The sequence below is a fragment of the Parambassis ranga genome, chromosome 18 (genome assembly GCF_900634625.1).
Source record: "Parambassis ranga chromosome 18, fParRan2.1, whole genome shotgun sequence".
Classification (NCBI taxonomy): Eukaryota; Metazoa; Chordata; class Actinopteri; family Ambassidae; genus Parambassis; species Parambassis ranga.
The window spans coordinates 1,351,982-1,377,357 of record NC_041038.1 but is presented as its reverse complement, the minus strand read 5'-3'; the positions used below and the strand labels follow the sequence as shown (position 1 = coordinate 1,377,357).

The window sequence follows — 25,376 nt, the reverse complement described above, 5'->3', positions numbered from 1 at the left end:
AATGTTTAAATTGAAACGGCAATTTTTATTTTTGTGGAATATTTTTTAGAGATTCTTGTATGTAAACTCACCTGTAGAGGTGACATTTAAAAAAAGTGTAAATAGTGTACAGTCTGTTTTAAGGCTCATACAAGAGTCTTAGTTGCTTTTTGATTGAACAAAAATGGTAATAATGAAATGAATAAAAAAATGTACAAATCTTTGCAGTACTTAAGTCAGTGTGTTTCAGTTTTTCAACACTGTGAGTGGCCATCTTTTCTAGTATGCATTCTTGTCATTCACTCTATTTATCTGCAGAATATAAGGGGAGAATATAAGAAACAAATCTCAATATACATCACTATATTTCAGTCACAACATTAAAACCACCTGCAAGGCTGCTTCTTGCTCTGGTGAGGTGACAAAGACCATGTCTACAATGCATAGTATGTCCTACCTCTTTTTTACCATAGCCAGAGTCCAGATTGTCAGAAATTTGTTATACAGTATCTCCTCTGTGGGACTGCCCAACATGAACCACCCTCGGGAACACATGACGGTGTTGTCCTTCCTTGGGCCCAGTTTTGGTAGACATTAACATCTGCATGCAGTTTTGCACAGATGCTCTGTCCCCATCAGGCCCCAACTCACTAAAACTTCAATCACCACCTAATAAATTTCACATGGAACACAGTGTTAATTGGACACTGTTACGCACTTAACCTGTCACTAATATTTTTAATGTATTTTAATACCTGCCCCACATTCAACAGCCTATTTAACTGATTTGATTTAAATGATTTATTGACAATATTTTGCCTGTATAGGTAAAAAAAAATGGCCTTTCTGGGAAATTACTGACCAGTCTATCCTTTCACAAAATATCATACCAAAGCCAAAATATGTTTTATTATCCATATTGTCAATGGAAGAAGAAGAAGAAGAAGAAGAAGAAGAAGAAGAAAACTGTAGTCTAGAACATGGGAGTCTTGTCTGGTGGGAAGATGTGGCTGGAGGAGAAAAGGGCGGTAGTCTGTAGTGCCCACAATGATTTAAAGCTTGATTATTTACTTTCCTACCGAACTTTACCCTCTTTTAAAATTCACTCACCCCCTCTTCTCCCCCTTTCTTCCGTCTCCACAGAAAAAGCGGGTGGATGGCCCGGTCGTAATTGGCCGTTTCGGAGGCGCATTGTGCGCGGCTTTTCAGGCAGCAGGTGCATATAGTAAAGTTGGACTCTCCGCTCCTCCCCTGGGCGTCTTTGTTTCCTCCCCCCGCTTTCCTTACTCCCCTACAGAGCAGAAAATTAGGGTTGCTTTTTGAGGCTTCGTCCTTAGGCTTAACCCTTTCACCGGCCGTCGCTTTTCTCATGGAAATAAGAGAGAACCCGCGCCGGCTAATCGGTCAGTGGGAGGTGAATGGAGAGCGAGGAACGGGAGAAAGGATGAGGGTACCGGATCAACAGGAGGAGGGGGGAGGATGAGAACAGCTGCAAAGAGAAAAACTACAGCTACTACACGGCGCATATTTTATAACTTATTACATATGCTTGCATCACTTGAGTTATTGCGGATATGGACCGTAGACATAGTCACTGAACTAGACCTCTGTCAATCAGTGATGCCTGGCACATAAAAAACTGTCCTGACACTTTAACTGAATCATGCAGACATGGAGAAGAGGTTGTCTGGGATTCATTTATAAAAAGTGAGACTGGAAAAGAGAGTGAAAACGACGGAACATAGGAACCTGTGGATTTGTGAAATCCGTGTATAGCCTACAGCATATAGCCTACTTTGCTGGGGTTGTTTTGGCTGTGGTCAATGGAAGGATTTTCTGGTCCAGTACACCCCATCACCTAGCAACAAGCAGGGATGCCTCAGAAAGTGGTTGCCATGGATCGGCTGAGAGTGACTTAAGCCTTTTCAAAGACCTGTTGTCATTCTCTCAGTCTGAGAACCTTATGTGTATGTGAATCAGGTAGTGGTTACCAAGTGGAGTTTTAAGTGTGAATTTGCTTTTATATTGGAGACAAACTATCTAATCATGAAGCTTGTACAGCAAATGGTTTTGTATCTCAGCTCCTCTCCTGCTATGTAATTTACATCTATGCACTTGCTGCAAAACAAAAAGACAGAAATGAGTATGTCAACGCAATGTTTTGGGTTTTGTTTGTTTCAAAGTAGTTATGGTTTAAGTATCTTTGTGCTCCAGCGTCCTGTCAAGGGGGAACAGTGGACTGTGTGGGAAAAGCAGAAGTGTGATTTGCCACATAGGAGTGCACCACCTAGTGGCTGCTTCAGGCAGTATAGCTTTCCTGTTTGGTATGTTTGTAGTTTAGATGCAGTTTTTTAAAACATACTGAATATCTCTTCAATTAGGAAAGGAGCTCATAGGTTGTTAGTAAGGCCTGCTCTGATTGTAACAAATTAGCTGTAACAATACAAGATTCAATAATTCACTAAAAGGACAACATTTATATGAAATACAAATTAGGGTGTAAGAGATAAAGTTAAAGCTGCTTGGAGAGGCAGCAAAATGTCCTCAAAAAACTCTATAAGACCAGTTGCCCTGCTTCAACCTCTTAAATTAAAATGAGCTGGATGACTGTGAACCTTCATCAACATAAAGGAACAAATTATATTAAACAGCATAGCAGTGCACTGTTTGTCACATCCAAATCATAGTGGTGTCAAGAAAAGGCCTGACCCTCATGCATTCTTCATGATGGTGACTTATTTATTTAATTTAAGTTCCACACAGCTAAATGTTACACCAGCTGAGCACTGATAAAAATGAATCTTTGCATCACATATTTATGTGGATCAAGCACTTAATAACTTCCTAACTTCATAACCAGGCCATTTGGTTTTGGGTATTGTTGGGGACAACAGTGGCGCAGTGGTATAGCAGGGTTGTCTAGTAACCGGAAGGTTGGTGGTTCGATCTCAACTCCTCCCTAGTCACTGTTGTGTGTTCTTGGGCAAGACACTTCACCCTAGCCTGTGGCGCGCCTTGCTAGTCATTGTATGACACTGCTTGGCAGCAGCCGTAAAGAATTTCCCTCTGGGATTAATACAGTATCTAAAATTTAAAAAAAAAAATAAATAAAAAAGTTACCAAAATAAATAATGGTCCTGAATTTTTGCCTAGGGCCTCTCATGGATTCTTGCATTTTAGGCTGGAACAGAAGATCCAACAACCTGACTTCTAAGAGCAAAGTGTGAAGACAATATATCAGAATATAGTCCCTATGATGCTTTGTTGTGTGGGTCCATCGTCCCACCTGTAGGTAACAGGATCCTATCTCAAGACTCATCCTTGTCTGACCTCTGTCCTCCAACATCAGCCAAAGGTATAATACAATGGTTAATCCATACACTGGCATCATACACAGAATGCATTACATTAATACTGAATGCACATTTCATCATCCAACGTCTTACTACTGGACTTCAATTATGTCGGTCTCTGTAAAATACCAACTTCAAACTTTCTGTGGTATTTCTGTGCTGCCCTCATTTGGTGAAACACTGAGACAGCATCCAGTGAATACTAAACATGCAGCAGGGGATCATGTAGGACTACAGCTGTCCGAAAGAAGTTTATTTGTTGTGTGTTCCTGTAAGTCTTCACAGTTATATAGACCTATTAAAATGATTTTAGCAGATTCACCAAGCTAATCCATATTAGTGGTTTCAGAAGTACTAGGTTACGATTCTCTTATTTGTCCATCAATGATGCTCAGTGGAACACAAGTTCTGTTGTGGGTTTTCTGTGAGACATCCTGAGGTTAGGTAACCCTGAGAGGAAGGGGAATAAAGAAAGAGGAATGCTGGTGTTACCTTGGATCAAAGTGACCTTCAGTAAGAGCAACTCATGAATACTTTGTGCACATTCCGATTGGTTGTTTCTTTGCTCTGCTTGGCAAACTCCTCAACAATTCAGAGCAAATCCTTCAGCATGCAGTTATCAAACACATTTTCTTTTGAAAATGCATTTTCTAGTATTGGGATTAATTCCATTTTTATAGGATCGCATTCACAACAATATCATACCTCTGAGGTGAAAGTGCTCAACATATTTGCCCAATTTGTGACTGTTAAAGAAGCACAAGAATGGCATACATATTCAGTCAATTTTAAAAATAAAAACACTGCATGCTGACTCCTGCTCATCATGCACTCTGCTGCAGTGACATTATATCATAACCAGTGGTGGAAGGCAACAGGTAATCCACTTTTAGGGTCTCGGATCAGATTTCAAACATGGTTGGGAAAAGGTTTATTTTGGAAGTGGAAAAAAACAAAACATGGACAGTCAAAGAAGCCTATTTTAGCTTATAGTTAATTACACAGGTCTGAATGTAATCTTCAAACTTTTGGGTAAACTCACAGCCTCACAAATCCATTTGGTGAAGTGCTGGATTTTAAACATAACTGCAGTGCACATGTGCAAATTGGGACCCCTGGGTGAGACATTCAGCCCCGGTACCAACACTGCAGTGTACTTAGCAAACAGGGCACAACCTGATGTCCCCACAGACCCACTGATAAAACCTCAGAATTAGCAGTTATTAGATGAGGCCATCTATCTTGCAGGTGCACAGGGACATGCATTGTACCCCTGGCCAGTTATAAACATATCAACGTTGTCTGTATAAACTAACCAGAAACCACACGGCACAGATGATGACAGCTCTGGACAACTTAACACAGCTCCCATTTTCACCATAAATTCAGCACCACTATATAATAAACAAATCTAATTTAGAAACCTATCACCAAATACAAATGTCCTGAGTGCAGAAAGAAATCAATAAAGGGTGATTCACCTTGCCAAAACGATGCTTCTGTTCTAACAAGTCAAATCAAAAGTTTAGGTTTTTACATACCTCCAGTAATTATGGATAAGATATTTTTTCATGATGGTAGTGTCAGTTACACAATATCTGAATGGTAGAAATCCACAGCCAAACTTCTGATTTTGTCCTGGTTAGTGGTCACTTTGCCACCAGATAATTTCAGGAATGTCATCTACTTTCCTTTGGCCCACAGATCTCATAATAATAAACAGCGGCAAGGAGACCTTGCAAAACAAATACAGAGATAAGTTGGACTTCAACCAGTGATATTTCTGTGATATTATCAACTCTAAAACACTTCAAGCTGGTCATGCACCTCACCCTCCCCCTGTCCAAATGAAGACATTCTAACATAACAGAATGGCACCAAGGCTGCACTTTGGGGCATGTATTAACAGTGTAGTCTACTAAAAACAAAATTACAGATAATTCATAACCAGGTTGTGCTGCAGCAGAGTGGGATAGGGGGTATGGTTTATGTAAAATGATCAAACAAGATGTTGATGAAGATTCTCAGACATCCAGGTCATTTTCATTCAGAAGGTTGAAGCAAGGCTTCTGGACTTGTAGAGTTTTCTTGAAGACGTTTCGCCGCTCATCCAAGCAGCTTCAGTCGAATTGCAGTTGAATATAAAAATGTACTGTCAAATGATTTAGCCTAGGAATTCTTATGTTATGGGCAAATATTATTTGGTGAGGTCACACTGATCTTTAACAGCTTGAGTCTATTCAGCATGAGTGTTCAGAGTGTCTTTTCAAGCCAAATTATGTTCCTGATATATTTTGTTAAAAAAATGAACCAAGCATGATGTTAAATTGGTCCTTGACCACCAAACTGTAATTCATGTAGCTCATCTCAATGATATATATATACTATATATTACAAAAATTCTACAGTGTGAAAACATAATTTCCCACATTTTAACTCTGCATCATAATCACAAGCTCATCATAGAGGAAGCTGCATTAGGAAAAATGCAGAACAGTCACTACTTAATGTGTCTCCGGGAAAAATGGTCCCACTGTTACAGGGGGTACAAATGGCACCTTTTTCTTTTTCATGTTTTGCAGACACCATTTGAGAATGGCTAAAGTTGGGTAAGGAAATGAAATCACTACAAATGAGGTTAATTCTTGCTTATTCTTTTTTCCTCTTGCTTTCTGTGGAGCTGTTCCAGTAGTAAAGAATCTGCAGGGCAATAATGCCATTGCAGCTGGAGGATATGACGTAGGTGAGAGCCATCAGAGAGTCTCCAGTTTCCTGTAAGAAGATAAAGTAGCATTTAACAAGATATTTGTTACAGAAAAATAGGCAGGACGCTGAAAATTAGCCATCTAGTAATACAACAAAGTCTGGCTGATGACATATTTTTTTTGTGCAACTCATCCACAGCATGTGTGAAGCACGTTTACTTGTAAACAAGGAGCTACCTCTATAATCTGAAACTGGGCACTAATGTGCTGAAAAAAGAAGAAAAGTGGTTACTAAGGGTGGAAACACTCACTCACTCAAGTGTGAAGAATGTCTAAACACTTGAGACAGAGATACCAACATCAAGTTGCTCTGAAGTAAAGAATAAAGCTTTTCCCATTGTCTACACATTGCTATTGGTATGCTAGCTCTTTATCTTTGTGTATATATGATTTGATTTCAACTGAATTCTCATTCATTGCTGTGTTGTTGTTTTGTGTGATACTAAGATTGAGACTAAGAGCTGTGGGAGTTGGTAATGTTTTCGGTGCACTTTCTTACAGCTGGAAAAACCAGTGGGCAGTCAAGTGGAACTTAGCCTTCCATATTACAAACCTGTGCATCAGCAGCTCAAGATAAGATCATCACCCAAGTCCTGGGATGATCTACCTCCCCTTATTAGCCAGGTCCTGCTTAATGTTTTTTTCCTGTTAAAAGGGGCATTTTCCTTGCCACTGCCTGCTTTTAACTGCTTGCTGAGTTCCTGTAAAGTGCCTAGAGACAATTCTGATTGACAGGTCAACCGTCAACCAGGAATCTGTCCAGACAGTATTAATCACTTATAGCTAAAAACGCAGTAGTGAATGCTACTATGTAGATATTGTCATGAATAACGTTATCTCAATAAATACCCAAAAATATCATAATATAGTTTTAAATGCATATCACTCATGCATTCTATGTAAATGAAGATGATAGTTAAGGCTTCAACTAAAGGCAACGAAACAATGTGCACACAAAGCCTTCTTACCTGTAGTGAGGTGAAGATGCGAGCAAGAGATCCAGCAAATAACAGGAATACAGACACAGCAGACAATTGACCAGTGTGCCCATTTTGAAAGTTAGTGGCTGCCTGGATTAACTGAGACAAACATAGGTACTGTCAGATTTGTTATGCATTTTCACAACTAGTAGCTTTGTTAGACAGGCCATTTTCATTTTTTAGTATTTTTCAAGTTTGGTGAATGTAAATTCATGAAAATAAATTCAACTCACTGCCATCAATGATGATTTGAGCAAGACAGGGATTAGACTACATTATATTTTAGTGCGTATGAGCATTATATTTGCCTACCCTGCCAACGATGATGGCTGGCATGTTGGAAGCCTGCATGAAGGTAACCACTGACACAGGAGTCAATGGAGACAGCAGGGGAATCAACAGGCCAAAATATACAATAACAAACAGGAGACCTGGGAGAGATAAAAAGAAAAGACCCGATCAGAGCAAAGACTGGGCTAAAATCTCAAAATCACTCCTATGCATTTTCCTGGACCTAAACAAAAAGAGAGTTACAGTAGTCAAGGTGGGCAGACAAAATTCTTGCCTTAAATGATGCCCCTAAATAATTTATCTACATCTGTTAACACACACATTTGTGATCCATTCACATACACTTTTAAATGACTTAATTTATTAAACTAAATCTCTGGAACAAAAATCTTAACAGGACAGAAAAGCTCTAACTTTTACTAAGGGTAAAGTATAAACAGCGACTGCGCTGGAGTTCTGAACTTTCAAGGACTGCCGTAAAACATGTGACTAAGGTGCAGCAGAGGCAGGGTTTCCAGCAGTTTTATAGTTAGGGTGGCCACCTTGACAACAAATGCCCCAGCCGTAAAAAGAGGCTGCCCCTTCTTACCTCTGCTGGTTCTTCCTTGGTAATGCTGAATAAGGAAGCCGATGGTTACTGTCTGCACCATCAGGAACAGAGCCTCACCCCAGGCACTAAAGTAACATGCAGTGCACATTATTCAAAATATGAAACCAATGCTAGCACCCGGCATACAGCCATACACTCTAGTATACTATTACATAACAGCATTTGTAAAATACAAGAAGATGGTACTGTTCGCATTATGTTTTTACAGAGTTAACAACAATATGTTTCCAACCTAAAAGGGAACTTGTTGACCACACTGTAGGCCATTGTTCCTGTGACTGCCAACAGTTCCAATAGCACGGAATTAAAGCTCAGCCCTTCAGCGCTTTTTGCTCCCATCAGCTTTAGGATCTGTGGCAGTTTGACTGTAAAGAAGGACAGAGAATGGAGAAAAACATTTGACTTCACCTGATATCAGTTTTTTAAAAAGTAATACAGTAAGAAAATAAACCGAGTCGAGTCAATATTAAACTAAAAGTGAGAAAAAAATTACATTTTGTCCTTGTAATTACTTTTTATTGACTTAACCTTGACTAAAACAAACTGCAAACTTGTTGATCAAACTTGTTGAGGCAACAGTGGCATTTGCAAACTAGGACATTATTACCCATGTGTTTTAGATTTTATAGTCCCAAATGTAAAATGTATGTTTTACTTTATATTTTTATGCATATAGGATTACTTTTAAATTGATGCAGACAAAGAAAATTGCCAAATTTCTTCTCTGACCCTGTTAAAACGAGAAGGTGAGTTGATTTACCCATCACTGATCCCAGTATGATGCCGATCCCAAGGACTTTGCTCAGAACAATCTTTAGACATGGCACTGATGAAAAATATAAAAACATAAACACATTAGTTTGCCACCTGAGTAATGCACATATACAAAACAGACCAAACATGAGTCGGAAGCAAGCAAGGCCCCGCCCCCGCCTTGACTACGCATGCATAGACAGTAAAATAAGGCCGCACCGCGACATCTGTTGGTTAAATATGTCATTGCAGGGCTGCAGCTTTATTGTTTTACTCCGTACTGTACATTTAATTCCTGCCGCTAACAAACAACTCACCACTCGCAACTCGCACGTGACCTTTCGCTCATCTCGTACACACCCACTCTCGCGCACACTCACTGCCCAGTTTCTTTAAAGGAGACATGCCACTATTATCACGTCTGTTTCATTAAGATAGGCTATATGCAACCAGTTTAGGTTTTGGCTACCGTACAGTAATGGAAGGAAAATTCAATTCCCCAATCCATAGTGAACTGATTTGGTGACAGATTAGCAGCTAAACTTTAAGCTTGCTCAATGTCACAGAAGACTGTGTCATGACAGCCGCTAAAGCGGTATCATATATGACTGTGTTGTGATACGGATGTGTATAGTATACATTTTATGCATTTTCAGCTCGGCGTGTACACAAACAGTGTAAGTGTGGGTTACCTAAACTGGCAACGTAGCAAGTTACTGTCACCACAACAAGACACACGAATTATACCTGTCTGTATTATTAAGGTTAATAAACTAAGACCCTTACCGTTCAAAACGTTGAAACTGAGAAAGAACTCGTCGTAGCATGATTCTGGCATGAAATAGCTCACTAAAAACCATTTAAAGTGATCCATAAACGACGATCCTACTACCAAATCTGGTGAAGCCGCCATTGTACAGCTGACGTGTGACGTTTTACGTGTGTAACAGAAAAAGGGTCCTCCACTGCGAGTAACACAGCAAGCGTTCCACCAGCTAGGGGAAAAAATCTTCTTCTTCGCTTCTCCTCTTCTTTTGCGGATTTCCGGCAGACTGCGTGCATCGTGTTTAAGGAAATCCAAAACTACTTTAAGGATAGACGATCCGTTCCGAACATACTACAATCACAAATAAAACAAAGAACAACGCTGCAGTGGTCATTGTCTCTTTACTTTACACTAAATTATTTTATATAAAAAAATGTTTTAGCTATGCCTTTCTAAAGAAAAAAGCAACATACAATTTAAATAAAGAAAAACAAATATAACCCAACATGGACCGCTTGAACGGTGATGGTTATTCTGTCCCTTTATTGAACAATATATAAAAAATGTAGAACATACAATATACAAGACAAACAGACATGCACTCCTTATATTCTTAAATACAGGAATACATATTACCCTAAGAAATAAGAGGGGAAAATACTTTACAATGTAACATATTAATATATAAAAATAGATACAATTCATAAAACAATAAATTTAATTATAGAAATAAATAAATACCATTTTAAATGAGATGGCATGGATAAAAATATAGTAGATAAACAGAGTAGATAAATATTATTCCTCCTGCAAAAAAATTATTATATCGATTGGTGGTTGCTTTATTTGGTGTTGATATGCCGGCTATTTTGTCTCTCAGTTCGAGGGAGGCGGAAGTGAGATGCATACATCAAATCATTACTAAACCTGGCCTGTGAGAGGCAGCAATATGCCATATGGCATCTAGTCTGGCGAAAATAAAGAAGAAGAACAAGAGGCGGAAGTGACGTCTGTGGATATCATGGAGACAGTGGTGTCTGCTCAGATTCAAAATGTTTCCCTATCAGAGACTAGCCTGGATTTCTCTGGGGAGCCATACTCCCTTGCGGTTCTTAAAGTCGGGTACTGTTTATCTCAGACCGACGGGACTTTTAAAGCAGATGGCACCATTACCCTTATAACAGGACTTAAAATCATTCTTGTTGATACCGGCGGACCGTGGGACAAGGACTTCCTTGTAATGTCTTTGAAAGAAAGAGGCCTGAAACCTGAAGACATCAACGTGGTTGTGGGAACTCATGGACATTCAGACCATATTGGAAACCTGAGTCTTTTTCCAACAGCAATGACGATTGTCGGCTTTGACATAAGTAAAGGGGACACATACCTTCCCAACAAGCTGTCAGAAGGACAGCCTTACACTATCGATGAGCATGTAAGTATCTTTCAAAAAGGTGGGAGGACAGAATCTATCACAACTCTAATAAAAATCACCAACATACATTCAAGAAAAAAAGCTAAAAGGATAACAGCATAGATAGGGGCCATACATATAAAGAATCTGAAATCAGAATAATGCTATGTTCAGATAGATCTAGAAAATGTTGCTTTAAGTGAGTCTATGAAAATGTTATTATTAATCAGTGTATTGATTGTTTAAAGGTGTATTCCCATTCATTTGGTAATGATGTACTGAGGTCTGATAGTTATGGATTAAAGAAGACTTAATTATAATGAAGATGCTAAATACTCTGGGCATGTTTTAAAACTTTAAAACTAAGATTCCAGTCCTTTCTACATGTTCCATATTAAGTTGCCATTGTTGTGCCATAACTCATAACTCATGATCATATTTGTTATTGATAGGGACAATTAGCTGTTGCTGTACAGACTGCACCCTTTTCATTGCCTGTACCACAATCGGCTCATCTCACCACAAAAACATGCTTCAGAATGCAGCATCAGGATCCTTGTTGGCTTTATTATATTTATTAAAAGACTGTGTCTGTCATCACAGCAAATGTCTGACATAGTGCCTCATAATGAAAAAGCTGTTTGAGTTTTAGATGTAGATGTTATCTCTCTTTTATCTCCCTTTCATCCACAGGTATCTGTTATTCCCACCCCAGGCCACACTGGACAAGATGTCAGCATCCAGGTGAAAGGAACCTCAGTGGGTACTGTGCTTATTGCAGGGGATTTATTTGAGTGCTGCTCAGATGAGAACACCTGGCAGAATCTTAGTATGAACACTGCAGTACAAAAAGTCAACCGCCAGAAGGCGCTACGTATCGCTGATGTCATCATACCAGGACATGGACTCCCATTTAGAGTCCTTAAGCACTGATTTTAATATAACAGTAAAACTGAAAAAAACAAGGCTGAAGCTATCAGAAATTCTACATATGGCATTATTTACTCAGACATAACCTGACCTGCATGTCTTTGTGTAATCCATCTACACCCCTTTCACCACTAGTCTCCATCATGACCTTGGCTATGCTCCTCATCCTCCTCATCAGGTCAGACAGTCAGCATCTCTCCTCCCCACCATCACCAGTATCTAGCCATGGGGCTTCCAGTTCTACACGTGGCCTCACAATGACAGCAGTGTAATGATGTCTAAGCACTAAAGCACATTTCCTCTCTTTTGTATTATTACAAATAAAAATGTGTCTTCTGTTCATTCACCTAACCCTTTAATGATGACAAATGAGCCCCTTAAGTCTCAAAGGGAGGGTGTCTCATCTGGAACCTCAATCACGTGCAACCATAGTACATATTATTCAGTAGTTTCTAAGTAGATTTAAAAAGAAGCCACGGCAAACTCATTCGGTTTTGTAAGGCAGGTCTGGGCTAATCTGTCATTGAACTGATATTTAAGTTTCATGTGAGTTTATGTCTGAGTTTACAATGGGTCACTACATGGCAGAATATTCAGAGCGTGGGTGGGTGGGTGATGTCTGCATTAATAACAGACCTCAAAGTAAATAGTAGAAAGCCTCAAATTGGTCGGTTGCATTGAGGACTTGTTCATAGAAGTGACAATGTTGCATCTGTTATTTTGCTTAAGGCTTAAGACACTAGGACATACAGAACTTCAATTTTTAAGTAATATCGATGGTAATAGCAGTCTCAGAGTTCAGCTCATCTGCATTTTTGGGTCTGGTGTCTCTCATCTTCTTCTTGATAATTCCCCAGAGATTCTCTATGGGCAGGAAGAGAGTTCAGCTTCCTGACAGCCTGGTGGATGAAGCTATCCCTCAGTCTGTTGGTCCTGGCCCGAAGGCTTCGCAGTCTCTTTCCTGATGGCAGCAGACTGAAGAAGCGGTGTGAAGGGTGGGTGGGGTCTCCTGTGATGCGATCTTCGAGGGATAGACGAGGGACAACGATGATCCTCTCAGCTGCTCTCACTATGCGATGCAGCGTCTTCCTGCAGGTGCAGGCTTCATACAGCCCCTCTGTAGATGTTTCACATGATGGAGGGAGGGGCTCTGACTCGTCTGAGCTCTTCATCCCTGCTGCTTGTGCATCTTTTTCTTCCACACTTCCTCTTCCACTTAATTTTCTACTGATATATTTGGATACAATACTTTACAATACTTGTTTTTTTGTAATGGAATAGAACATATTGCCATTTGCACAGGTACAGAGCAGCACAGGTACATTGGATTGTTTTGTGTACAGACCCTTTCCAGAAAATTAGAATATCAAGGAAAAGTTCATTAATTTCCATAATTCCATTCAAAAAGTTAAAATTTCATAGATTATAGATTCAGAGCCCACATTTTAACCAATTTCAAGTATTTATTTGTTTAATTTTACATAATCTGGGCTCCCAGCTCATAAAACCCACAAAAACAGGAATTCAAAAAATTTGAAAACTGTGAAGAAATCTGCGTTTACTTTTTTTTTGCAAGAAGAAAAAAGAAAGAAATTATAGGATCACAACAAATCAATCAAAGTATGGTACTGTCTATGCGATATGTCAATACTTGGTTGGGAATCCCTTTGCCTTAATCACTGCCTTGATGGGCCGTGCCATTGAGGCAATCAGCTTGTGGCATTAAGATTAAAAAACCTTTATTAGTCCCACAATGGGGAAATTGCATTTTTGCAACAGCAGATACAGACAGCAAAGGATAAGTTAAGAAAAGATATATACATGATAAAATAAACTACCAATAAAATATAGAATAGAATAGAATCAAAAAACAGTATACATATTAACAGTTATTGCACAGGTGAGTGGAGGTAGAAGTGGTTTGTAAGAGAATGTGGGCTGATCTGAAGCAATTAAATGACACCTGGGGAAACCTGTGGAGGTGCTTTGAGTTCAGTAGATGATCAGTGTGTGACTTTCAGTTTAAAACGTCCATGGCCTGCATAATTTGGGCTGATTTCTTTACAGTATTCTAATTTTTTGAATTCCTGTTTTCGTGGGTTTTATGAGGTGGGAGACCAAATTATGTAAAAACAAACAAATAAATACTTGAAATCGTTTAAAATGTGGGCTCTGAATCTAATCTATGAAAGTTTAACTTTTTGAATAGAATTATGAAAATTAATGAACTTTTCCTTGATATTCTATTTTTTTGGAAAGGGCCTGTATATCTCTAAAAGTCAACTTTATTTAACGTTTTTTATGGTTAAGAGGAAAATCACACACTAGAAAATAGTATAAAATATTACAACATTTAAAATGAGTAGAATAACTGAAACATATGTTGTATATGCAAAGTTGTAACTATAGCACAATTGGACTTTAGGATTTTCACATCGTTATTGCACATAGAAACATTTTCTTGATTGCACATTGTACTGCTATTGCAGCATCAAAACAAGAACATCGTTGTGTCATGGCACCAGCTATTACGGTAAGTGTGTTATGTCCTTCCCATTTTAAAATCCTGTGCCAACAGTCTGACAGCAGCTGGAAAGAAGCTGTTGTGGAAGCAGGCCTAGTGAGTGGAGATGCTCTTTGGCCTGTGGTGTCTTAGGTTGTATCATGAAACATTATTTTTGTTTTATGATTTACCCTCCACAAGGGTGGGAGGGTGTCAGTGACATCTCTCAAACCAGCAGTTGTTCCCATGATTGTGTAGCCTACTGAACCAGAATTATTTACCCCATAAGAATCACATTGTTTTCATTAACTGCAAGCCATAATCTTTAGTTAAAAGAATGCTTTAAATATTTCACTTGATGTAAATCAGGGGTGTCCAAACTGCGGCCCGCGGTCGGATTTTCTATGGCCCGCGGCTTTTATCTTAAAATGTGTTATTTTTGGCCCGCCAGCCAAACAGAGTAAATCATACAAAATCAACAGGTAATTTTAGTTTTTGTTTTTAACTCATTGTGTAACGTTTGCATCAGGATTCTCTGAGCAGAACATTATCCCTCTCTCTGTCTGCATCGTGGTGCGTCACGCGGTGCTGCAGGGCTTGGTTGTTGGTTCCAGCTCTGCAGAGGGCTCGGAAGGTGCAAAACACCGGTTCAGCACTTCGACACAATTCACCACGAGACTAAACATGCTTCTGCAGACAACCTGCTATCAGCGAGCGTCTGTACAAGTGAAGTTCTCCAAAACTACGGAGCCCCTCTGTGACATGGTCAAAAAGAAATACATCGTGGCCACGAATTATGTATAACGTGCGCACGAAATATTGTTATTATTAGTTGTAGTATAGTAGCCCTATTAGAATTCATGGACTGGGTGCATGGGAGTGGGCTGCCCGGCCAGAGAGCAACCTCTCTGGGGAATGTGCCGGAGTACTGGGGGCTCTAGGATCGCAGGGGAGCGGAGCGTCCCTCTCCCTGTGCATCGTGTCGCTCGCACCGGGCAGCAGGGAGCGATGCTAGAGCCATTAGAGTTAAAGCGAAACGATAGAGAGGGAGAGGGACGCACGTTGCGTCATGCGTCAATCAGTACGCATATGTCGTAAGGCACGTCATTACGTTTTTACGTCTCTTTGCCATGCACTGCAAACCTGTGTAAACATTAAGACCCTTCGAGATCAGCACTAAATGACTCCCACCTAGGCTGTGTCTCATTTCAGGGTCTGCATCCTTCGGAGTGCGCATTTTAAGGCCGCTTACGTCACAAAGCTGCGCGAAGGCTGTCCCAATTCGCCAAAAGTCGAAGGGTCCTTCAAATGCGTCCTCCAAATGCGTCCTCCTTTTGCCTGAATTTGGAGGACGCATCGCTACCATCCTTCGTGGCCTTAAATATCCCACAATGCTTTGCGGACCTACTTTTTGTCCAATAGTACGATGACGGACCAAGCGAGCGGCAGCGGCAGGAGTGCCGAATTCACATTTAAATGTAAGTAAAGAGCAGTAGTTCGAGAGTTTTAAAATGCTAGTAGTGACAGTGGCATTAAAAAAATGAGTTTTATATTTACAAACATGACGTCCTGTTGATACGAGGCGCTGTGAAGTAAATGCTTTGATTGAATGTTTCTGGACTGTTTACTGTAGTATAGTATAAAGTATAGTTCACGTGAGGAGCAATATTATCGTTATTATATCAAACGGTCATTCTGCCTGTTGGCATTTTGTTGTAGAAGGAGCAGAGAGAAACAAAAGAAACCTGACAACTGATAACGGAGGAGATGAGGCTGGAGAGGGAGGGAGAGGTAGAGAGAGAGGGAGAGAGATAGAGAGAGAGGGAGAGAGCAGAGAAAGAACGGACAGACCTCAGCTCATTGAGAGGATGTGGACAGCAGTGATTTTATGTTCTGTGTTATTTAAATGTTACTTATTAAATTGTGTATTAAATCGTTCTTGTCTCTGTGTTCTTAAACTCTTCTCACCTTGTTACATTATGTGTTTCATTACCTATTTATAATTGAAGTAAACTTTTGAACTTCTCAGTGACCACAGTAAATCATTTATTGTGTGTGTGTTGTGTTATGTACAATATTTACAAAGACACAGTTTGAACATTTCTAACTATTTACCAGTGGGCATTATGAAAATGTGCAGTTTATTATTTATAAAGATCAGCAGAAAATACTATTCACAAAGAACATATATATAAATGTTTGGCTGAGCAGGAGTCCTTGGTGCTGCTGGACTGGATGATGCCACGGTGAAGACCTTGGAGTCCTCTGGCTGTGAGTGGGACATCATCTGGGGGAGGGGGGTGTCTGTCTCCTCTGTCCACCACATCGTCCATCAGGGTTTGCAGAGCTGACGATCGGCGGCTGCCATGTTACTAAAGATGTTTTTAAAAAGGGCAAAAATAAAAATAATAACTTCAACAGAGCGGCTTCCAACGCAGCTTAAAATATGAAAAGCTATAAAATATGTATCCTCACCCTCCAAAGGTGATGATGGTCAGTACACCTCCTCCAGGACAGACAGCTGGTCCTGCAGGGAGCCCCACTCTCCTCCACCCAGCAGTAATTCTCTGGTGTAGTGACAGACCTGATGCTTAATGACACATTAAAGCAGTGCTTTCAGGGTTATTTGCAGGGTTCTTACACATTTAGCTATTTATTTAAAGTATTAAAATTACAAACAGACCCTGTATCAAGTCTTACAATTGAATCAAATATAAATTACATTTAATCATATTTGTCTATCTACTGGTTATATATCTAGCGTTTGCTCAGTAACTGGTGTATTAATTATGATCAATAATATGGTTAAACAGCAGCTTACCGTCACCTCCCCACTGCGCTCTCCCAGCCTGAAGAAAATGAGCCGTCACCGGTTTTGCTGCCGCTGGAGCCGCCTCTCCTCTTCCTCCAACAACAAATAAATATATTAAAATATTCCAAATGTCTAAATCCACACTGTTGTCCCGCTTGTTGTGTAGTCCGTGTTGTGTCGCTGTCGCTGCTTTTGTTTTTCCCGGGGCAAAATTTATGACGTCGCACCACAATCAGGAAGTGATTTGAAGGCCAGACCGTCCCATTTACCAACGGTGGAGGATCCTCCGGAGGATCCTCAGGAGGACGCGGCCTCCTGAGACCGCGTAGGCTGCGTCCTCCGAAGGATGCAGACCCTGAAATGGGACACAGCCCTAGTCTACCTGACATTTTACTGATGTCTGCTGCTCCTAAAGCTGGGTTGGTCGGAATTTATTGTGGGCGTGATGAAAGTGGAGAAGCGCAAGAGCCTCTCCAGGTATATAGGTAGGTGTATAAACAGCACTGATTCAACAGATTTAGATAAGACCATACTGGTTTTGCATGATGAGCAATAAAAGAAAGAAAGGCATTCACACATACCAGATGGTGACTGTTATTACCATTCTATATACTCCTACATACCCGGGCATAATAGGCTCGTTAACAATGTCTGTATATCTTTGCTATTGTTACTTTTAATGTCGCATCTTCACAGCTCATCACCGGACAGTTTGAAGTATCGCAGGCACATTGGAACACAGTAGATGTGCAAATGTGGTCATAAAGGCACAAACACTGAATCTTTGCTATTGTTACTTTTAATGTCGCATTTTCACAACTCATCGCCGGACATCTCACGCTGTTGCAGGCACCCTCTCTGTATAATGCCCTCTTGCCATGGCACAAGTCCTTGTGGTGTGTTAAAAAACTCAGTAAAGTCTTTCCTTATAGTTTAGTGGGCGGGCCGTATGAGGAGTTCTGCACACACGCGTCTCGCGGAGTATGGTACCTTAGTGCCTCAGTTTTTTGTATCTCTTACCACCCGTGGAGCGCGTTCTCCGCTCTTTGTCTCGCGGAGTATGGAACAGCCTTAAATCAGACCTGATTTAGATAGATGTTTAACTTTTTGAATTGAGCTAATGAATGATGATAATAATGATGTACTTGGCACAAAGACAATGTACACATCCTTTGTACACTGGTACAAAGGAAGAACATTCTGCTCTCTAAAATGTGCAAAATATTTTCCAGTCATTTATGAAGGTAAAATTGTCATTTGCATCAAGTAAAGGAAAATATTTAAGCCTTTTTATTTTGATTAGACTTATTAAATCATCATGGAAACCAAGTAATGTCAAAACCTCATCATGCCCTATATATATATATATATATATATACTTATATATATTAGAGCTCAGCAGTCACCAAAGCCATACATGTACCGTCACCTTTTCAGGATTTTCATGCAGGATTTTGCAAAAAGAGCTACTCAACAATGCAAAGGCCAGTTTAAAAAGAAGAAAGCTTTATTTTTTTTTTTTTTAAAGACCGTTAAAATAAATACTATACAGAATCCAATGTAGAAAAAGTGATACACTGTTTCTGATTCAAAAAAAAGAAAGAAAGGTTAACAATCCATAAGTTCATCTTTAAAAATAGCGCTGACAATGTATACCCCATGGTGACAGTCATTTGTGAGCTTAAAAAGGCTTTTGGTGGAGGGGTATAACCCAATTGCTCATCTTAAGTTTGGTCCTTTCATGTCAGTCATGCCCCGCCAACACTTTTGGTGAGGTAGGCCACAAAACATAACCACTGTCTTGACATTAACTCATTATCCATAATTCTAAAAGGAACTAAATGAACAACGTGAAAGACTGGAAAAAAAAAAAGATCTCACCAGGACGTGTCTGTTGAACTCACCATTATCTGTGTAACTGCAGCCAGCCTTCAACAGAGTACTACTGCATAAATCAAGGAAAGGGCCACAAAAATAGAAACAGCAGTAAATGAATCAAACTGGTAAACCACTCATTCATAATGTATTTTACTGTACATGTCTTTTTATTGAATATGCCCTGTGCACTCTAAACCCCCAAAACAGCTGTTCCGAACATGATCCGATGTGTAGGTCATTTAAATACTGATCTGGTCAAACACAGCACTTGCCCATTTCATGTCGAACAGTGTGAAAGTGTAGCCTAACTGAACTGCAGCCAGCATATCTGCTGAGTCACATTTTACAAAAGCTTTGTTTTTGGAAATGCTTATCAATTACCTCAATTGAAAAGATATACAATGCTAACAAAAGAAAAAAAATAAAGTTATGCTTTGGAGAACTTATGAAACAAGGGACTATGGCAGGCTGATGAAATTCAGTGAGTCATTCTCCAGTTCTCTGGATGTAAAGGGTAATGTCAGGTGAAATTTAGCAAATGTTTTAAGATTTCAAATAGTAAGAAACAAGATATGACTTCTAAAATAATTAGGTTGGGCTGGACAAAGGGCATAAGTCGTCTAGATAAGATCAGCCACATTCATGGGCATCTCCTCAACGGTGGTGTTGTAGAATGTTTCAATGTCCCTCAGGGTTCGCTTGTCATCCTCAGTCACCATGTTAATGGCTACTCCCTTTCTGCCAAAACGGCCACCTCGACCAATCCTAACAAACAAGGACAACAGTTTTACTGAACGTAGCACTTAATGGAATATAACATTTACTGCAAGTGTTCATCTCAAATGTAAATTAGCTACAAAAATCAATTTTGGTAACTTAGTTTTATCTTATATTGTGTGCTTTCATTTTGAGGGCTAGTAAAATACACCAAGTGTCATTTTGTCACCTAATTACAACCACAATTTCATTTCCTGTGGGGTCTGAGTTTTTGGCATGCATCATCAACACTGGAAGATACTAGATTTGCTTTAAACATGCACTACACAAGATTACTCCAAAACCTGTATAGAAATTACTTGAAGACTGCATTCTATCAAGCACTTCTGTATTTAATTAACAGTGATCTTACCTGTGAATGTAGTTTTCCCTATTGGTCGGCAGGTCGTAGTTTATGACAAGGGACACCTGCTGAACATCAATACCTCTGGCCTGAGGAGTAACAAAACTTCCTTTAGGTTTCAGGGTAAGAAGTCACTTATTGATTTAAGGCTGCAATGCAGTGTAAAAAACTAAATTACATAATATTTAAATGTAATCTGCCAAATAGTTGTGAGCCTGGGACTCCAACCCAGGTACAGTGGAGGGCAGATAGGTTTCTCTACCAAGGAACATTCAGTCCTTTGCAAACACTGCAGATGCAAGGAGAGGGAGCCTTGGAATTTTCTGGCTAATCCAATTGCTTAAAGTTGTGTGGGTAGACAGCTGATCAGATAATATAATGCTTTGCCAATAATGGAAGTTATTTACTGGCATGTATTCAGCCTGTTACTGTACATACCAGAAGGTCAGTGGTAATAAGGACTCGGCTGGAGCCAGAGCGGAACTCCCTCATGATCAAATCTCTCTCCTTCTGGTCCATGTCACCATGCTTAAAAACAAGCCAAAATAATGTTAGGACTCTCTCTCACACACTCCTTCTCCAATGTAGATCAAGTCTACTAGATAACACAATACAGCAGAAGAGTGTTCCTACCAAAGCAGACACAGTGAAGTCTCTGGCATGCATTTTTTCAGTGAGCCAGTCCACTTTTCTCCTCGTGTTGATGAATATGACAGCTTGTGTGATGGTTAGAGTTTCGTACAGGTCACACAGCGTATCCAGCTTCCACTCCTGAGAAACATTCCAGAGACATTTAGTTTTATCACACATGTAGATGTGCATGCATGGCATTACAAAAGGAGGTTACATTTAATGCAGGAAGGATTTAAGGGTCAGCAACCAGGGAAAGACAGTCCACTTTCATGTTTTGCTTTTGAACTGGCCGGTAGTTTGTTAGCTAGCAGTGCTGAAACAAGTCTTTGACCCCCCCCCCCCTCCCCATGAGCTGGGAGCTGAGTTAAAGTGTACAAGCTTTCCCTGGTTGTCGACTGAAAAATTCATCACCACTCTCATTTTGCGCAGAGTAGGGCGCCGATACCAAAGATCACCAAATCTCTAGTCATTTTACCTCCTTTTCCACATTTATGTAAAACTGGCGGATGCCCTCAAGGGTCAGCTCCTCTTTCTTTACAAGGATTTGGACAGGATCACGCATGAATTTCTTTGTGACCTCCAAAACATCAGCTGGCATAGTGGCCGATAACAGGACGACCTGAAGTTTACAAAAAAAAATTGTTAGTGAGCAATATATCCACATATATCTCAACAATTTCCTTTTACATCTCCTGACTCTGAAAACATCTGTACTTACCTGTGCCTGACTTGGCAGCTTCTGGAAAATCTCATAGATTTGGTCCTTGAATCCTCGACTTAGCATTTCATCGGCCTCATCCAGCACAAACATCTTGATTTGTGCAGAAGCTGTAGAACAGAAGATACGTCTATTCAACATGGGCTGTCTCATGAGTTGAACTGCATGACTACTGGTGACGACATCCACTGTAATAGTTGCTGCATTCAGAAGTTGTATAGGTGTGATCATGTCCCTGAGCCCCTTTTGTCTAGAAGACACAAGTCAGCAAAACGCCAACCAGTGCCACCACACAACAGGGTGCTACAGAGTCAGTTGACACGCATGTGCTTCATCATTATACATCAGTTCTTTTCAAATGAAGTGACTGCAGCAGTTACCATGCCACAAAAGTAAACTGAAACCGACTTCATTTATGACCACAGTATTGACATTCCACATCGTGTGTCAGTTGCAAACAAATTCCCACCATGACATACCGAGGTATTTGCGACTCAACATGTCAAACACGCGGCCAGGGGTTCCCACAACAATGTGAGGGGCTTCAGCCTGCAGCTTCTGGACCTCACTGCGGATGTTGGTCCCTCCGATACAGGCATAGCAACTGGCTCCCAGGTAATCACCCAGAGCCATCACCACCTTCTGGATCTAAAAAAGGAGAAAAGTCACTGATTTGTTGGGCAGTTATCTTATGAAGATTCTGGATAGGAATGTATGAGTATAAGCTAACCTGCTGAGCCAGTTCCCTGGTGGGAGCAAGAACTAGAGCCTGAGTTCCTTTCAGCTCCACATCAATCTGCTGTAGAATGGAAATGGCAAAGGTTGCAGTCTTCCCAGTTCCAGACTGGGCCTGAGCAATCACGTCGTAACCTAAAAGGAAAAGTTTAGGTTATGAATGCAAAAGTCACAGCATTTTGAGGTAGAATTCATTACATATTCCACTGACTTGCACATTTTTGTTACACGGTGTATAAACTACACATAAAGCTAACAAGTTGCGTTAAAAGTTAAAATGCTCACACAGACTCACCCTTGATACAAGGGAGAATAGCTCTTTGCTGGATGGCAGAAGGCTTCTCAAAACCATAGGCATATATTCCCCTGAGCAAAGGCTCGCGCAAGTCCATCACATCAAAACTGTCCACGATCTGGGTCCAGTTGGTCTGAAGAGATAAAGGCAAAGAAATTAAAAAATATCTGGCATATAGTCTTGCTCAAGTCTTTAAAAATACGCATTTTTAAGATCACTTCCTTTGGGCACATGCAAAAAAAAAAAAAAAAAACTCACTTCAATGGTCCCCTCTGGCTCCATGCCCTCCGGGCCATTGTCACTGGAAACGACAAATAAAAACCATCAATAAAAACCAATAAAGTCCACGTTTACACTGTCTAAGTATTTTAGAAATGTCTTTGCAGCAATTAAACTAAGATTTTTCGCCACGTTCTCCGTTTTGTTGTCATAGCTGTGGCTGGGTGATGAAAATGACTACAGAAGTGCTCTCGTCTTTAACGCCCTTTTCAGCACTCCGCCATTTCTACAGACAGAATATTCAAGATGGTGGTTTCTAAAACTTGTGCTATCGGTGACAATTGAGCCGGCGGAAAAAAACAATTACAAAAGCTACGTAGAACACAGCCGAATTGGAGTTTGAATAGATTTCTAAAATTCCTTTGTGCATTAAACCACCAGGAACCAAAAGGAAAAAAAAGAAGCTTATTCAATGGCCTGCTAACACATTAGCCACTACCTAACAGGCCCTTCACGTTTACAATACCCTTTTAAACATAATGTTGAAAAAAAACCTAAGCATCAACACCTTACACCACGACTGACACGAAATTCTAAAGGGCATTATACCTTCTGATGGTATTTTTTGCCGAAAACGCCCGACAGAAACGAGCGGCCTCTGCTAACCGGCATTGTCCAAACTACCGGTTAACACTACCACGACCATGTGCGCCTAATGAACAAGGAGACCAAATAGCTTTAAATATGCGCAACAGTCTACAAGAAACTGCGTCTACCGTGGAAATAGCTTATTGTCCCACCGTTCCACTATACTTTTAACTTTCAGTGTAAAATTAACCACGACAGACAACGTTTGAAATCCGCCATGTGAAGGCCGAGACCGTGCTAATTCACGTGCTTCTCAAGGCGCCGGTTACCATTTAATTTAGTTGTTCGGGACCAGCACTATCGCTATCATTAGTACAAATAACAAAACACATTACGCCAGAAATATATGTAACGACAACACATTCGAGTTTTACAAACCAGAACCCCATTTTCACCATGGTAATGAAATGCAATTGCTATGCTACGGTAGTTTGATGTAAGCGATTAAAGCCACCACAAAAAACACGGTAAAGCTACGATCAATGTATTCCGAAGAGTTAGTGGCTATTATAATCGAACGTAAACAAATACATATTTCGAGTGTGTAAGCATTTTGTAGGACAAGGTTCCTCTTACCTAATATCATATTCAGCCGACATTATTCCAAAGAAAGACCCTACTGTAGAAATGTCTTATATACGTTGAACGCTCAAAGGCGCGTTCTCATTGCAACACTTCGCCGTCATTTAGCTGTAGTCCCGCCTCTGGAGGTTTTCCATTCGTCTATTTTGCTCGTGACGTCACAAAAGAAGGCGGGTTTTGCTGCAAACTGGTGGGGCTAAACTAAAAAAAAAATCCGAAACCATTTTATGTTGAGGCATTTGTCTGAGAGACGCTGACTAGAAGGCTATACCCTGCAACAGAAAATTCATTTATTTATATTCAAAAAAGGTAAAACAGCTGCCTCTACAGTAGTATACTCACAACCCCGAATGCCTGGAACATTTTACCGGTTCACAAGTAGCACTTTGAGTGGCGTTCCATTGCATTTTTTTACATTGAGTATTTGGAAAATCTTAACTAACGGTATGAGGAAAGTGTCTTCTCCAAGAGGTACAGGCAGTTAGAATATATAATGCAAAGAGGCTTAAAAAGAAAAGAATTCACCTCATTGGTACATCACCTGATTTGGTGATGCCTTACAGTTTGACCTCACTCTTATGAGGTTTTCTATTAGTACTTCCAAAAGCATCCTAAAAGGCTACTAATTGCTACACATCACTAACAATTTGGTTGAATAGATGTACACCTTAAAGCAACTAATTCTCATTCCAGCTATTTAAATTGTATACGTTTTTAAATTGTGTAGCTGCAATGTATGCATAGCATCACATAATTGGTGAGGCAATTTAATCTAAAGTAGCTTGTCTTGATCGTGTAAACTCTGCAGTTTTTTTGTCTTAATTTGTCTTAAAAAAAAGCTACATAAAATGTTTTTAATTTCTGAGTGTGTGTTTCATGAATTATTGGCAAATATGAGAGTTCCAAACACAATATTAACTCAACTTCCAACATGCATATGCATATTATTATTATTTTGTTGGCATTTGGCCTCTGAACACCACCACAAAATGTGAGTGAAGTCAAAACTATGCAACTACCATTCAGGAATTCTAGCCATTTTCACACACATTTTTGGTGGCTTTATGTAATAGAACAAACTAACATAATTACAAACATAAGGATTGCCTTGAAAGCTTAGATGAAAAATCATTTGCAGTCTCTGATGGGTTGAGGTGACTTGGCCAGTTATTACTGTCTTTGTCTTCAGAAACTCTCTGGTTGCTGTCACTATATTTTTGGGTTAATTATCAATCTGCAATATCATTTACAAGTTTCCAGCATTTGGCTAAATCTGAGCTGAGAGTATATATACCTATGCCCCAGTATTTACAATGCTGCTTCTTTCAGTAACCAATAAACAGCAGTGACACCGCCTCCACCATGTTTGACTGAAGATGTGGTAAACTTTGG

General features: G+C 40.0%; 3 protein-coding genes and 1 non-coding gene across 7 annotated transcripts; 1 reads left to right on the top strand and 3 right to left on the bottom strand.

The window, feature by feature from the left end:
* Positions 1 to 4,246: 4,246 nt before the first annotated feature.
* Positions 4,247 to 9,683, bottom strand: mpdu1b (mannose-P-dolichol utilization defect 1b). The gene is made up of 7 exons (XM_028429737.1): positions 9,518 to 9,683; positions 8,739 to 8,804; positions 8,211 to 8,343; positions 7,958 to 8,043; positions 7,390 to 7,508; positions 7,066 to 7,176; positions 4,247 to 6,104 (listed from the first exon to the last, which is right to left on the bottom strand). Exons 1-7 carry the CDS (start codon positions 9,642 to 9,644, stop codon positions 5,982 to 5,984), a joined length of 765 nt encoding a protein of 254 aa, XP_028285538.1. The 5' UTR covers positions 9,645 to 9,683; the 3' UTR covers positions 4,247 to 5,981.
* Positions 9,684 to 10,499: 816 nt separating this feature from the next.
* On the top strand, positions 10,500 to 12,819 carry mblac1 (metallo-beta-lactamase domain containing 1). 4 transcript variants are annotated; one of them, XM_028429361.1, is made up of 3 exons: positions 10,500 to 10,932; positions 11,605 to 11,670; positions 12,699 to 12,819. In XM_028429361.1, the coding sequence occupies exons 1-3, from the start codon at positions 10,519 to 10,521 to the stop codon at positions 12,804 to 12,806; spliced, it is 588 nt and encodes a 195-aa protein (XP_028285162.1). In that variant the 5' UTR covers positions 10,500 to 10,518; the 3' UTR covers positions 12,807 to 12,819. The 4 variants fall into 4 exon arrangements, with proteins under 4 accessions (XP_028285162.1, XP_028285164.1, XP_028285163.1 ...); XM_028429363.1 differs by lacking the exon at positions 12,699 to 12,819 and adding an exon at positions 11,977 to 12,192 and having other exon boundaries at positions 11,605 to 11,655; XM_028429362.1 differs by lacking the exon at positions 12,699 to 12,819 and adding an exon at positions 11,977 to 12,192.
* Positions 12,820 to 19,168: 6,349 nt separating this feature from the next.
* On the bottom strand, positions 19,169 to 24,094 carry eif4a1a (eukaryotic translation initiation factor 4A1A). The gene is made up of 11 exons (XM_028429308.1): positions 23,979 to 24,094; positions 22,794 to 22,836; positions 22,536 to 22,668; positions 22,236 to 22,375; positions 21,985 to 22,153; positions 21,506 to 21,615; positions 21,263 to 21,406; positions 20,788 to 20,925; positions 20,593 to 20,682; positions 20,164 to 20,243; positions 19,169 to 19,799 (listed from the first exon to the last, which is right to left on the bottom strand). Exons 1-11 carry the CDS (start codon positions 23,999 to 24,001, stop codon positions 19,655 to 19,657), a joined length of 1,215 nt encoding a protein of 404 aa, XP_028285109.1. The 5' UTR covers positions 24,002 to 24,094; the 3' UTR covers positions 19,169 to 19,654.
* Positions 21,708 to 21,848, bottom strand: LOC114451266 (small nucleolar RNA SNORD10). Its single transcript, XR_003672191.1, has one exon. It is a non-coding gene; the product is annotated as a small nucleolar RNA SNORD10 (small nucleolar RNA).
* Positions 24,095 to 25,376: the final 1,282 nt, after the last annotated feature.

Excerpts from the sequence above, each read along its gene's own strand:
- mblac1 (XM_028429360.1), top strand. The coding sequence starts at position 10,519 with ATGGAGACAGTGGTGTCTGCTCAGATTCAAAATGTTTCCCTATCAGAG. Across the intron at positions 10,933-11,604 it reads CTTACACTATCGATGAGCAT|GTATCTGTTATTCCCACCCC; the intron begins GTAAGTATCTTT and ends TTTCATCCACAG.
- eif4a1a (XM_028429308.1), bottom strand. The coding sequence starts at position 24,001 with ATGTCGGCTGAATATGATATTAG. Across the intron at positions 22,376-22,535 it reads TATTCTCCCTTGTATCAAGG|GTTACGACGTGATTGCTCAG; the intron begins GTGAGTCTGTGT and ends TTTTCCTTTTAG. Across the intron at positions 20,244-20,592 it reads TTATTACCACTGACCTTCTG|GCCAGAGGTATTGATGTTCA; the intron begins GTATGTACAGTA and ends GTTACTCCTCAG.
- mpdu1b (XM_028429737.1), bottom strand. The coding sequence starts at position 9,644 with ATGGCGGCTTCACCAGATTTGGTAGTAGGATCGTCGTTTATGGATCAC. Across the intron at positions 8,344-8,738 it reads CATACTGGGATCAGTGATGG|TCAAACTGCCACAGATCCTA; the intron begins GTAAATCAACTC and ends CCTTCTTTACAG. Across the intron at positions 8,044-8,210 it reads GTCAACAAGTTCCCTTTTAG|TGCCTGGGGTGAGGCTCTGT; the intron begins GTTGGAAACATA and ends ATGTTACTTTAG.